The sequence below is a fragment of the Macrotis lagotis genome, chromosome 2 (genome assembly GCF_037893015.1).
Source record: "Macrotis lagotis isolate mMagLag1 chromosome 2, bilby.v1.9.chrom.fasta, whole genome shotgun sequence".
Classification (NCBI taxonomy): domain Eukaryota; kingdom Metazoa; phylum Chordata; class Mammalia; order Peramelemorphia; family Peramelidae; genus Macrotis; species Macrotis lagotis.
Genome location: NC_133659.1, coordinates 74,451,745 through 74,467,228, shown reverse-complemented (window position 1 = coordinate 74,467,228; position 15,484 = coordinate 74,451,745). Strand labels below are relative to the sequence as shown.

General features: G+C 35.0%; 1 protein-coding gene across 7 annotated transcripts in view; it reads right to left on the bottom strand.

The window, feature by feature from the left end:
* Positions 1-271: 271 nt before the first annotated feature.
* Positions 272-15,484, bottom strand: part of CEP350 (centrosomal protein 350) — a 173,347-nt gene continuing 158,134 nt past the window's right edge. For all 7 annotated transcript variants that reach the window (XM_074222164.1, XM_074222162.1, XM_074222167.1 and 4 more), the window contains 5 exons: positions 13,157-15,210; positions 11,700-12,110; positions 11,457-11,603; positions 9,316-9,438; positions 272-4,191 (listed from right to left, as the gene is read on the bottom strand). In XM_074222164.1, coding sequence (XP_074078265.1) covers positions 4,015-4,191; positions 9,316-9,438; positions 11,457-11,603; positions 11,700-12,110; positions 13,157-15,210 — 2,912 coding nt within the window. In that variant the 3' untranslated portion in view covers positions 272-4,014. The remainder of the gene's footprint in view (positions 4,192-9,315; positions 9,439-11,456; positions 11,604-11,699; positions 12,111-13,156; positions 15,211-15,484) is intronic.

The following is a 15,484-nucleotide window of genomic DNA, read 5'->3' as shown; positions in this document are numbered from 1 at the left end:
AGAATTCAAGGTAGAGAAAGTCTGATTCCAACAGACCATCATGCCCACTCCAATGGCCCACTGTACTACCCAAGAATACTATACTTGTAGCTATATAATAGTATAAGCTGTCAAAGAGTATTCATTTAAACTGATCAACAGTTTGTTTTTGAACTGCTACAGTTATCAGTAGTCACATCAAACTAAAAGATCAGAAATTAGTGAATTTTATAAAGAACAGATAAGCTTTTTAGAACATTCCTTTTTAGGCATGAAAAATGCACAACCTTAATGAAGTTAATTTATAAATCAGTTTATTTACAGATTTTATCTTTTTAAAGTACATTTCAGTTAATAAAGATATTTACACAGGTATACACAGGGAATCATCCCAGTTATTTTACAGTTCATACTTACAAACCACATCCTTAAGTCGGTTGTGCAAAACTGCACTGGATGTGATGATTGGCTGAAAATGGCCTGAAAATCAGACCTATTTACACATACACAGTAAACGGGTTTATTTTTTTAATATCTGCACAATACAGTACACACAAGGAGGCTAGGCCCTCCCCCCAAGAGAAGGCTTTGCAATGTATATCAAGGAGGCTTTGCAAAGCATGGAAGGAAAAGCTATTAAACATGGGTTAATTCAAATGACAGTACCCCTATTATATCAGTTTACAATGTTTTCTTGAATTTTAAAAATACAAAGAAATCCTCTTGAATCCTTGCGCAACCAGTTTAAGATGATTTGTAAACATGTTAAATTCCTACAATTTGCATTAAACATCATTGTAGTTTCTATCATTTCTTTACTTAAAATTAATTCTTTACTCACTAGTCTTTTTAAGGTAGTAAAAGGGAGATGCAAGTCTGACTTGAATTCCTTGCAGAAAAGTTAATGGTCTCTACTGCTGTGCTACAGAAATTCTTTTGCAGGTATACACTTTTATTCAAGTATTGCAAAGAGCTAAGGCCACTTTTTTTTTTTCAAGAAAAGAATGTGTATGAACTTTTCAACAAGCTACAACATTCTAATGAAAACCACAATCTTTTCCAAAAGATGTCTTAAATCTGTAGTTAGAGAAATAATTTTTTTTTTGTGAAACAAAAATCATCATTCACATTTACTTTTGAAATTTTCCCTACTTTTTCCTAAAACAGTATTATTCAGTCCTGTAAAAGGACTTTGGAACCCTGTGTTGTTTTCAGGAGTTTAACATTATCCCAGATAGCACAAATTATTTTTGGACTCAGGAGCCACGTTGCTATACAATGAATTCTGATAGAGCCAGTCTTCAAGAATTTAATTATGATTTCATGATCTTATTCTCAGGGGAAAGACAAGGTCAGAGTGAGAGAGAACAAAAGGGAAAAAAAAAAGAGGCAAAGAACAAATATTGGAGGCAAGTGTCTATGTTCAGTAGAGGCAGGGTTTTGTAAAAAGGATCTACCCCTGAGATGATTAGTCAATCAATTCTAAATCCTAACAATGTTCCCATTCCTATTCACCCCAAAACAATTAGTGGATAGGGAAATGAGTTATTTGCTGGGTTCTATGTTGATTCTTGATTCTGTCAAAGGAACACAACTGATTACTTCTTTCAAGGAGTAAGGTCACTATTTTCCCTACTTTTCATCAAGAATCTAGAAATAGGTTGTATTCTCAAGGTGGTAAAGAAAAATTGTGATATCAAAGCCAGGTATAGAATTTTAAGATCAAAATGTAGAGAATCAGTACTAAATTTTCTTGACAATATCTTTTTCTATAGGCCTAAAAAATATTTACTCTACCTATTTACTCCATGGATTGGCTATGTAGATCCCCCCCCCCCCAAGTAAAAATACTTATTTGTAAAACTTAGGAATGAATATAGCAGACTTTATTCTTAAGATTTAGTTTTAGAACCAGATGAGAATCTGGGATAAACTTTTCCTATTTGTTATTTCCACAGTAATGCATCAAAAATTTATGCTAGTCAAATGTTTAAATATTATAACAAATGTGGTTTAAAATGCCTGCCTGTCTCCAATCCTCCTGCATAAAACATAAAGAAAAACCATCTGATCCTCACATTCCTATATTTTAAAAAAGTTACTATATTAATAACTCTAACCACCCCTCCCCCTTATTTTCTTATTAGTTTTCCCATTGTAGCTAGACAGCCATAGTTTATCATTAAAAGCTCAGATGAGGGGCTGATAAATACATCTGAGAACTTCAAAATGCAACATTTCAGTTCTGTTCCTGATATTCTAGAAATATCATTTACCAGTTATTGTGCAAAATGCAAAGATTCCAATGATTATTTCATTAACTTATTAATAAAGGAAATATGGAATCAGAGAAAGTCAAAATGGAGGTATGCATAGTGAAAAATTTAAGGAATAAGAACAGGTTTGGAGTAAAGGTACAGAAATGAATGTATATGCACATTTAAAGATATATTTGTCTTTGGGGATTTCCTAACATGTTCTGGAGTCTATCAACTCCAAGATATTTGGGAATATTTAATCAGTTGAGGTCTCATGTCATGTTTCTAGTTCAGAACCCTTGAATTTAAGGCATCTAAATTCAAGCCTAGGGTTATCTACATCCTAACATGAAGAGGGACAGTATTGATTACTATAAACCAGTCAAAAGGCAGGATACTGAGGTCAGAGTATCACACTTATTCTACCCTAGCAGCTGGAAGCTATATAATTCTTCTAGACAAGGTAACAGTTGTAATGAGCAATGTTAGGAAAGAGAATTACAGTGTCTTCAATTGTTTCTCAACTCCTGCACGCTACAATTTGTCTTGGTAAAAGTTCTTTCTATATTAATAGCCTCTTCATTGAATCCAAGTGACTTTTCCAACATTTGTGTACAGTTTTATTCAAACCTCTAGTTTTATCATAGAAGCTTTCAGGATAGAAATTTAAACTAACACACAAAGCACCTTTCACAGGTTCAATGGGTTCAATGTTGAAGGTGGCAGTGCAACCAACCTAGCAGAAGACACACATTTCAAACTTAATAATTTATCATAAAATAAATTACGTAAAGTTCTACAAGCGCAATACAAGCACACAAGCAATGGGCAAAACTTTTTTTTGGTCTTTGGTGCATATACTCATTTCCTAAATCATTCAAGTAAAAGTTTCTCTGATTTCTTGAGTGAACACAGGGGATCAAGGGAGGGAAGGCCCATATGAGCCAAGTCCACTTCTGCCTGCCTTGGATGCCTGAGACAGTCCTGAGTATTTGTGATTCTAGGAGCAGCTGGTGGTGGTTCAGAATGAGGAGGACTGGGGATGGGGGGGTGGGGGAGATGAGGATGGTAAGCGTTGACCCTGGGTGAGTCTTTTGTTCCCAGTCTTCAAGAATGGCACTTTGTTCTCATGCCCAAAAGTAGAAAACTGGAAAAAATTCAAGGGTTTCAAATTGTCTCTACAGAGAACAGAAAGCAAGGTCACCCATTTTCTTCTGTTAACCTGACAATCCACTTGTGCTCCTATGTTTCAGTGATAGAAGAAAATGAACTCCAAAGTGTAAAACTGAAATACATTGTTAGAGCTGTTCATTAAAAAGTGGTGAAGAGCTTAACACTGTTTAAGTTCTGTACTGTTCATTCATTATAGCCAGATGATATAGGCCAGGAAGACTCCAAAAATGATGGGACACTTCTATTTAAAACTCTCTCTTGACTTAGAATTTGAGGAAGCAGGTATCCTCATCTATCCTAAGAGTTAAGTCTGGTGTTTTCAGATCAGCCCTCATCTAAGACCAGTTAAGATACTGAAAAGTGGGGACTACAAACAGGCCTGTGTGATGGCAGCAGGGGTGCAACCCAGATCACTGAAAATAACCACTATGTTTAGTGAACAGTATCTAGAGGCAAAGGCTGCACCAGATTGCTCCTGGGATTCCGTGTGAGCTGTCTTTAAAACCAGGGACAAGGGCCAGCAGCATTCCTGCTATAACGGAGATGTAGTGTATATTCAGGAGGCAGAAAGGCCCACGACTCAAAATGTCACAATGTTTTTGGTTTATTTGGAAGGTGTCACACAAGCAGCATTCTCCCGTTTTTCATTGATCTGGTTCAAAATATCAATAGTATCCCTGATTAAGGTCTCAAAGATCCCATCAGCTAGCTGCATCTTTACGCAGAGTTCATCTTCATCATAGTTCACCCACTGAGCCTCTTCCTCATGGAGCTCTTGTACCTGGGATTTAAGAAGAATTTTTAAAATTAGTATCATATAATTCTCACTTTTTCTGATGTATAGTTCTTTGAGATACCTAAATTAAAACAAAACTACAGCAAAACTGGGAAACAACAGTCAAGGATATATTAAGTGAATTTCAGTGAACACAGGAATAGTCATCAAAGAAATATGTTAAATTTCAGTACACATGCCAATATATGCTACCACGGATACTATAAGCATAATTCTGCCTCAAATAGAGAATGAACCAGATAAAATTTCACTTTTAAAGGCTACTCTATATAAAGGCTAACCAAAAGTTTTATAGAAGAGGAAAATAAGGTTTAGAAAAATTAAAGTCTTGTCTGAGGTCACAGAATGAACCTGTGGCTGATATAGAACAATCTTGGAGGTTTCCTGTCTCAAATATATATATTCCACAAAGTTCTGTCCTGGGGTTCGTCTCCTGTTCCTACACTCTATTTTGGAAATCTCATTTATTCTCATACTTTCAATTTCTAACTCTAAAATAATTAAGATGACTTCCAAACCTTTACTTTTGGACAATATTCCTTTCTAAGCTCTAAATCTATGTTTCCAACTACTGCTAGATATCTCTACAGTATGTCCAATTGTTACTTCAAATCAAACATGTTAAAAACTAAATTCAAGGTAACTAAGTAGTGCAGTGGATAGAGCACTGTACCTGAGTTCAAATCCACACTCAGACTTTTACTAGCTGTGTGACTCTGGGCAAGTCACTTAACCTTGATTGACTTCTAAAATTAACAAAACTCTAAACTCACTGTCCCCACCCCCCCTACCCAAAATAACCTTCCTCCAGATTTTGGTTAGGTACTATTTTTTTTCTTGTCATCTTTTAAGTCAGATTTTATTTTATTTATTTTTGCTAAATTTAAATTTATTTATTATTCCAACTATATGCAGATATTATTTATTTTTCCTAAATTTATTCTTTCTTTCTTTATTTATTATATGCAGATATCATTCCAACTATATGCAGATAGTTCTTAACATACATTTTTTTGGTAAGATTTGGTAAGATTATTGAGTTCCACATTTTCCTCCCTCTTTCCTTTCTCTCCCCACCAATTTCCATGACTGCAAGTAATCCAATGCAGGTTATACATGTATAAACAAAATTTCCATATTAGTCATGTTGTGAAAAATGAATCAGAACAAAAGGGAACAAAATGTCATGAAAGGGTTTTAAAAAAAACAAAAGCAAAGCAAAGAACAAAATTTTTTAAATGGAAAATGTTATGCTGTGTTCTGTATTCAGACTCTATAGTTTTTTCTCTGGATGTGGAGAGTACTTTCCAACACAAGTCCTTTAGAACTGTCTAATTATTGTACTGCTAAGGAGAGCCAAGTCCATCATATTTGAATCATCACACAATGTTGCTATTTTGGGAGTTTGGGGAATCGGAGTTCTTGGGGAATGCTGTTTTCACGCCGCCATCTTGGCTCCGCCCCACAATGTTGCTGTTAATGTGTATAATGTTCTCCTGGTTCTGCTCACTTCACTTACCATCAGTTCATGAAAGACTTTCCAGGTTTTTCTGAAGTTCATTCATTAATGATTTCTTTTTTTTCCCCATCTACTTTTTAAAATTATTATTTCTTTTCCAGTTACATGCAAAGGTAGTTTTCAACATTCATCCAAATTTAAGTTTATGAGTATCCCATTTTTTCCACCACTCTCCCTTACCACCCCACTGTTCTTCTCATATGGCTGCAAACAATCTGGTAAAAGTGTACATGTACAAATGCGCTTAACATATTTCCACATTAGAAAAAAGGATGAAAAAGGAATTAGAAATTGAGAGAAAGGAAAAAATGAGAAAAGAAATTTTAAAAAAATGTTCAGAGTATGCTTTGCTCTGCATTCAGACTCTGTAGTTCTTTGTTATTGTTGTTTTTCAAGAAATGGATGTCACTTTCTATAACAGGTCCCTCAGGGATGTCTTTGATGACATAACTATTGAGAGGAGCTGCAGTCATCATAGCTGATCCATCTCACAATGTTGCTGTTAATGTGTACAATGTTCTCTTGGTTCTGCTCACTTCACTCAGCATCAGTTCAGGTAGGTCTTTTCAAGCTTCTCTAAAGTCTAACCACTCATGATTTCTTACAGAAAAGTAAACTCCATTACACTCATATACCACAATTTGTTCAGCCATTCTCCAGTTGATGGGTCTCTCCCTCTATTTCCAGTTATTTGCCACCTCAAAAAGAGCTGCTATGAATATTTTGGAACATGTGAATTCCTTTCCCTTTTTTTATGATCTCTCTGGGATACAGATCTTGTAGTGGCACTGCTAGATCAATGCAAAGCTGTACTGATCTTTGAGCACAGTTCCAAATTACTCTCCAGAAAGGTTGGATCACAATTCCACCAACAATGCATTCGTGTCCTAGTTTTTCCATATCCTCTCCCACTTTCCTTTTTCATCATCTTAGCCTATCCTGATAGATATGAGGTGGTACCTCAGAGTTATTTTAATTTGCATTTCTCTAATCAAAAATGATTTGGAGCATTTTTTTCATATGCTTCACATAGAACATATTTCAACACAACCTGTAATCAAAGACATTCCCTAAGAGACCTGTAATGGAAAATGAAATGGAAAATCCACATCCCAAAAAGCAAAACAAAACAAAAAAATTAGAGTCTAAATGCAGATGAAAGAATACTATGTTCACTTTTTAAAATTTCTTTTGTCCTTTCTCAGTTTTTTTTTTTACCCTTAGTTCTTTGTTGTTGTTGTTTAGGTTTTTTTTGCAAGGCAAATGGTGTTAAGTGGCTTGCCTAAGGCCACACAGCTAGGTAATTATTAAGTGTCTGAGACCGGATTTGAACACAGGTACTCCTGACTCCAAGGCTGGTGCTTTATCCACTACGCCACCTAGCCGCCCCTCACCCTTAGTTCTAATTTTTCTTTTACAACATGATTAAAATGGAAATGTTATCACGATTGTACATGTATAACTTTTACCAGATTGTTCGATGTCATGGCAAGGGCAGAGGTAAGGGAGGGTAGCAGAAAAATGCAGTTATCTTCATCTGAAAGCTGCCTGTTCATATCATTTAACCATTTATCAAATGAAGAATGACTTGTATTCTTATAAATTTGACTTAGTTTTCTATATATATTTTAGAAATGAGGCCTTTATCAGAAATACTAGTTGTGAAAATTGTTTCCCAGCTTTCTACATTCCTTCTAATCTTGGTTGCATTGGTTTTATTTGTGCAAAAACTTTAATATAGTTAGGTACAACTTTTTTCCTTGCTACTTATTCTGAAAGTCTCACTTTTTCTTCCTCCCTCCTCCTCTCCTTCAATTCTCATTTATTCAGTTGCCAAGATTTTACATTCCCAATATCACTTACATCTGCTCCCTACTTGCCACTGCCTCTCTCCTAGTTCAGGTCCTTATCATCTATCCTGGGTTATTACAACAAGTCTCTTAAGTCTTCTTCCTCCTTTCAATTTTTCTTTCACAGAACTACCAGATTAATCTTCCCAAAATATCTATTAGCCAATTAGCAATTAGTTGGAAACCAGTGAGATTGGAATAATCACGTCCCACACTTTTACCCTGGGGGATTCACAGTTCCACAAACTGGCTCTGATCTGCCTTTTCAGTCTTAGGTCATAACACTGTTTCTGTACTCTCTAGCCAAATTGGAAACTTTTCTGTTTTCCACCTGATGTTTCACTTTTATGCCTTTGATTATGTCATTCCACGAGTGTAGCATGCACATTATTTAACCTCTCTCTGGTTGAAATGCTACCTATCTTTCAAGACAGCTAAATACTATGTCCTCTATCAAGGTTAACTTGATATCCTTACCCCTAACCTTAAAGATGAGTAAAATTTTGTCCAAAACAAATTAACTGATTTACTCAAGGAAATTACAGGTATTAAATATCATAATTCAGAAGAAAAATTCCATGACCTCCTCCCTCTATGCTATTAGAAAGTGATCACTTCTTAGCACTTGCTATTAATCTAACACAATCAGCTGGGCTTACATTTTACTGAAATTAATCAAGTACACCGAAGCAACAAATGAGCTGGGATTTAGATCTCTATGGAATTTTATAAGAACTTGTATACTCCATTCACATATCACTGTCCTCAGGAAGATTTGACATCTTGTCCAGCTTCTGGATCAAAGATGGATCAATTCACTCCACTCTTAAAGAATGATTTATACTGTTAGAATAAGTTTCCTCCATTGTGGTTCCCTACTCCTCTGGAATGATTAGTCTAGTTGTATAAACTTAATTAGTGTAAATGAAAGTGGTCTCCAAAATAAGAAGCTAGAGATACAATAAATACAAGATTTAAGATTCTGAGTTAAAATTAATCACTTAGACTTGCATGAATTGAAGTTGAAAGAAGTGAGCAGAACCAGGAGAACATTGTAAAAATTAATGGCAACATTGTGAGATGGAGAAACCATAATGGATGCAGCTCCTCTGAGCAGATCAGTGATCAGACGACCATGAGAAACCTGTTATAGAAAATGACATACACATCCAGAAAAAAAAAACAACAAAAAAACACTATGGAATCTGAATGCAGATCAAAGCATACTATGTTCACTCTTTAAAATTTCTTTTATGATTTTCCTTTCTTTCTCATGTTCCCCCCCAGTTCTAATTCCTCTTTCATAAAATAATTAATATGGAAATATGTCAAACGTAATTGTACATGTACAACTTTTACCAGATTATTTGCTGCCATAGGGAAGGGGGAAGGTTAATGGAAGGTGGTAGAAAAATTGTTGAAAATTGCAGACTTTTATCATCTTTTCTGGATTTGTTCGCATGTTGTGATTGTGCAAATAAATGCTCACTCCAAATTAGCAGTATACTTCTTGAAGTTTAATATTGTTTGTGATACTGAAGTATTTGCTTTAATTCTAAATAAAAATTTATATTTTAAAAAACTTCATAAACTTGCAAATGGATGAATGAGGAAAACTATATCTTTGCAAGTAATTGGAAAAAAAATCACTTAAGTCCAATTTTTTTAGCCCAGGTCACAAGTTCAAGAATTTGAGCAATATTTATTAAAATAAAACATTGCTTGGCTTTGGTCACTAACCAGAATGTGATCAACTCGATCTCTCTTCTTCCGTCCAAATTTCATCATTTTCTGCCAATCTGTTTTGTGGTTTGGTTCCTTTTTAAGGCTGAACAGCTTGAGCACTTCAGTAGCTATAAAGTTCTGGGTAAATAAGAAGAGAAGCAGATAAAAGAAATATTATAGTAATGCTAAAGATGTGGCTAAAATTTAAGCACACAATTACTAGGTAAATGATACTACATTCTATCTAATATGAGATCAGAAAACAAGCCTTTTATGATTTTACTCATCAATTCTGAATAAAGCACTGCAATTAGCCATACTTCATTAAATTAGCTTCTATTTTCACAAAATAGTCTAATGAATGCATATATTGATAATTATCATTATTTCTGACAAAAAATAATGAACAATACTGATTTTAGCAGTTCTTTTTTTTTGTTTTTTAGGTTTTTGCAAGGCAAACAGGGTTAAGTGGCTTGCCCAAGGCCACACAGCTAGGTAATTATTAAGTGTCTGCGGTCAGATTTGAACTCAGGTACTCCTGACTCCAGGGCCGGTGCTCTATCCACAGAGCCACCTAGCCTCCCCCCAACTAAAGAATTCCTGAAAGGAAGCAAAAGATTAATTAAATCACAGAAAGTCTGGGGACAGGGATAATGTTGTAAAAGAAAAAATAAGTTTTTGTCTTGGACGAAAAAAGGCATAACAGCTACTATATTAAGAAACACCAGTGAATTGTCATTTTCCTAAGAAAAATCTATCTTCATATTAATAAAAAAAGTCAATTCAGTATAAAATAAGTGATGAAATTCTGAGAGAAGGAAGAATAGATGAAATAATGTAATTGTGGTTTATATAGAAAAATTTCAAAAAAGTTTATACTTTTATTGACTAAAAAAATGGTGCTAACCTAACCCTAACCTTACTCTTCTTTGTCTTTTGCATCTTTCATTGTAAACTAGATCCTTTAACCAAGTATATAACAGATTTTCAGCAAGAGTGGCTCTCACAGGTTGAGAGAATTTAAATCAAATTTAAAAATTTTATGGGTCTTCCAGATCTCTAATATTACTCCATAAATCTGATGAATAGGTCAGATATCTCTAATAGGCTGTAAGGAGTTATTAGTATATCCCAACTCTCACAGGGGCAGTATGGTAAAATAGAGAGTCATTCTCAAAGTCCTGCTCAGCAGTGTTTGACTGGACAAGCCACTTGATCAGTGTGTCCAGGTCATTTTATGCTGTCTTCAATGGAAGAGAGAGTTGTCTCACTAGAAGTTCCCCTTCACATTTCAAGGTTCCGAGGAAAGCAAGACAACATACTTTAAGTTCTTAAAAATGCTTTACATATGTTATTTCATTCAATTTAAAAAACGTCTGGATTGGTTCACTGGCATCTTTTTATTGCTGAAATCTTAAGCTTGATAGAGGATTCTAAGATAGTAGCCTAATTGTTCCCAAAATTAGAATTCCCATGGGACTTAATATGGTTAAGATTTGTGTGTACAAACTGATACAGTTGAAAACGATTTTTCAAAGATAAATCCCCGATGTTCTAAAATTTATTTTGTAAAACACGGATTATGACCCAGGGTTTATAAACTTTTTAGTCTAATATTTTGATAACTTTATTTCAATCTAATTGTCTTTTTTAATCCTACGTTCTTTATTTTATACATTTAAAAACATTATTCTGATAAGAATTTCACTAGACTACCAAAGTAGTCCATGACGCAAAAACACATTAAGATTCCCCACTGTAAAAAGGCTGCATATCCCTTTAGAAGAGAATAAATAGTATAAGAGATGGAATGGACCTGTGATTTTACTGATATATGGAATGAATTTATGAGGAAACTCCATTAATCAAAGTAGGCTGGCATCTTTTCTTAACTTATATCCTTAACATTATTGGAATGGCTACAGTGTGTTTGAAAATCGCTATGACTAAATCTTCAAAGTTTGTTTGTGTGTGTGTGTGTGTGTGTGTGTACATATATATATTATATATATATATATATAATATATATATATTACATTGATTACTATGCCCTTTAAATTTCCTGTTTTTTTCTTAATTGCATGGAATGCTTCAATCACATCCCTTCACTGCTTACTGACAAGGAAGGGATATTTTACAATTTTTTTCCCTACCTTGATTTCATCAACATCACTTGGATTTTTTACTCTTCGGAAGTAACTGGAATTTATCCTACACGGTTTCATCCAGATAGGCTGATTCAGATTGGGATCTTCAGCAAATATCTCTCCAAAAATCTCTTTTGTTAAATCAAAGACCACCTTGATAAAAGGGAGGAAAAAAAACACAAAGTTAAGAATTCAAACTCTAGTTAATATGAGATCTTTCCAAATTAGGTTATGTCCTAAAAGGCATACCTGCTTGTAGACTCTTTTACTGGAGCTTTCTATATCTTGACCATTACAAGCACTGCCTATTAGTTTTGTGGGAATGCTGATACTTTGAAGATCATGGCCCATCTCTTTCCATTTCCAAAGTTCCTCAGCTGCAGCATAGACTAGTGCTTCTACCTCTTCTGCAGTGTGTGGAACAGCCAATAATGTCTCACATGGTTTTAGAGGTATTATTTTTTTTGACTCTGCCATTGGTGGCACAATTGGTTCTTCTACCTTATTTTGTTGAACCTGGTGGGAGGAACTCAAGCCAAAGTCTTCATCAAACCAGTCCTGGTCATCTCCTAATGCACTCAGAAACTCCCGGCTGATTTCAAGCTCTGCAAGCCTCTTAGCAAGTTCTTCCTGTCCACTGGCACCAAACACAGGGCTCTCCTATAGAAGTAAAATACCATTTAGCAATCTCAAAATCTTTGGTAGAAATATTTAAGAAAATAAGTAACAATCTACTTGTACATCCAACTATTTCTCTACATTATTCTCTCTATGTCGGTTTCCAAACAAGAAAAAAAAACAGAATAATGGCTATTAATGAGCTCCTTTAAACATTCCATTTTAAAACAATTCTGCTTACATGTCTTATGACTGGATTAAAAAATTTTTTTTCCTGGTTAGGATTTTTTGCATTATAAATCTTCTGTGTTGTTGTAAATTTGGAAATAGGATGTGGATTTTCTCACCTCTGGTGTGAATCTGGCTGAGGTTACTAAAAAGCATTACTTTTCTCAACTGTCCAAGAACAATCTAAATAATTGATGGTCCTGATGTATGTCACAGTAGACATATATCCATTTAACCAGACTCATCATCATAAAAAAAACTGACATTTATACAGCGCTTTTAAGGTTAACAAAGCGCTTTACATACATTTTCTGATTTGTTCATCATAACTGGCAATCTCTGCACAGAAACCATGACTGAGTAGCTAGTAAGGCAAATAGCTCTCAGGCGTCTCCTCAATGATAAAATTCAGAACTGCTAGTAAGGCAATATAGAATAAGCTTGCACAGTGATCTACGTGGACACCTAAGCTGGGAACAGTATGCGAGTTAGTCAACTTAGCACTTTTTAATGAGCACTATAATCCTCACAAATCTGTCATGTGTTTGTGACATCTCTAAAATAACTCTTGTGATGTAACAGAAGTCAGTTACTTCAGAGAGAAAAAGGCTACAAAGTACTCAAAAACAATAATTCTGTTTACTTGTAAATATCATGACTTCAATGGAGTAACAAATTCAGGAAACAAGAATCTTTGTTGAATTACAAAAAAGATTCAGTGTAGGTAATTCATTATAGTTATCTAATAGGGAATATACTGAAGAGAGGAAAAACTCAGGATATGTATGTCTGTACACAATTTACACTGGCTAGATTTCATTCTAAGGCAGTATTTTTCTTATGTGAGATTAAATACTCACTGGTCTGGGGCACATATCTGGAGAGGAAACTTCTCTTTCATCATCTACTTCGGTCTTTAAAAATAAACCTGGCAGACTACCAGGTGATTGCTCCTCATAATTAGGAGGGACTTTGAAAAATACTTTCTCTTGATCATCCTCATGGAGCTCCTGGTTGCTAAGTTGGATTTTCTCATTCTTAGCTTTCTTAATTTGTTGCAACTGATCAACTGTATCCTTCACAAAGGTTTTTAGCAAGTTATCTGTCAGTAAGCTGACAGTCTCCAATGTTTTTGATTTTTCTTCCACACTAAGGGATGTCCTCAACTGAGCTTCCAATTGATTTTTTTCTTTAGTTAAAAGATCCAGGAGTGGGGTTGAAGGTTTTCCCAAAACTTGTGGAACTAAGCTTTCTTTCTTTTCAGGCAATTCTTTTGTGGAATATTCTTGTTTTTTCAATTCTTCAGAAAGGACAATATCTAAAGTATCATCCAATATAAAAGTATTAACTTTTTCTATGGCACTAGAAACAAAAAAGGAAATATCATTCTCATCTTTTATGGAACAAACTATAGAATCTACTAAAGATTGTTTTTGAGTAACTGCTTCAGTAGCCACAGAAATCTCCTGTTTGTGGTCTACTTTAGAAATGGATTCAGTCTTATTGCTTCTCTCCACTGAGGGTTCCACCATGTGTATACTAACTGGGGATTTCTCCTGGAAATATTCAACTGAATCTTTTTCTCTATTAGACTTTGTGTCTTTTTGTTCTTCTTTTTGATGCTGATTATATTGTTCATTAGAGAAAGCATCTTCATTTTCACCTATAAAGTTACCAAAATTTTCTGGAATGTGAGAAATTTTCTGGGGGGGAGCAAAAATCCCATGCTTCTCTTTACACTCAAAGTATGTAATTCCATCATAAGTTCCATTGTTATTTCCTTCAGGTTTGTCGAGCTCTACTCCAGCCCAAAATCCTTTAGCAAACTCTGTCAAGCCTTTGAATCGAAGAGTGCCAGGCTGAACATTGCTGATGAGGACTCTGTCTCCAAGATGGAAATTAAACAGTTCATCAGCTACGGTAGTAGAAGTCAAGGTCCATGATGGTGCCTCAGTGACACCAGGTTCCTTCTCCACGTCACTCCGCTCCTTACTTTTCATAAGTTCGGTTGGGGATCTGAGTTCTAACAGTCTCCCAGAATGGACACTTCCAGAAATGGACCGACTTCTCTCACTAAGGCATTCACTGATTTCATCTTCACTCCCATAGCTTGTGCCTTTACTTCTTGAGTTCTTTGTCAGTGCTAATCTTTCCTTCTGTGATTGAGAGTTTTTTCTGGGAGTTAACACAGATGACAATTCAAAATCATCCTTGTACAATTCAGCTGGGATTCCCTCAAATGAAGTTTCTTTCTTGGGAGAAGATGCCTCAAAGTCATCTGAGTAGGACATCTCTCTGACAGCAGAAAGCTGCTCTGAAAAAGATAAGTCCTGTTCCTCTGCAATCTTTTGTCTGTAGGAGGCTTGCTCTGATTTTGCACTCAGATCTTTCTCCATATCATCTCTGTCCTTGTGTGCATCTTTCATCTTTTCATCTTTTTTGTGAAATTCTTCTAGAGCCACTGGGCTATGTGAATCTTTGGGGACATTTTTAGAGTCTAAAGGAAGAGCTTTCTTTGAGAGAATTTCAGGTGACTTTCCCTGCTCTAGGTCCAGTTTCAACAAGACATAAGATTTTCCAGAGTGTTTAGAATAAGTATCTTCAATCTCACTTTCTTCTGATTTTGCATATTCTATTACCTCTTCTTGTATCTCAGATTTATGATTATACTCTTCTTCTAACCTAATATCTAATACACTGGAGATTCTGTCAGTGTTTAGATCTTTGAAAGGAGATAATAAAGGCACATTTTCCAGATAATCCCCAGATTCTGCTCTGGCTCTCCTTGATATTTTAAGGTTTGGAGATGGGTTTGGAGGCTGTTCTGCACAAATGTCCAAGTCAGCAGATCTTTTGGAAGGTGTAGACAAAGATCTGTCAGACAAAGATTTCTCAGAACTTGAAGGGGAAATATCTGAAAGAGATAAAAAAGAAAGCATAACCTCAAAGTTCTCAAAACACAATCTTGCAGTTACATACTAACCATGCACAAGTGATGTGTGGAACCTAGGCAATTACAGTGAAAAGAAAAATGAAACATTGGGCAACAATAGCTATTAAAAACTCTTCCTAAATTTAAATAAAAAAATAAAAATAAAAAATAAAAAAAAAACTTCCACCAGGGAGAGGTTTTTTGGTTTGTTTTTGTAAGAAAGGGCACCCAACAAAATTAAAACAAATTTGGAAGA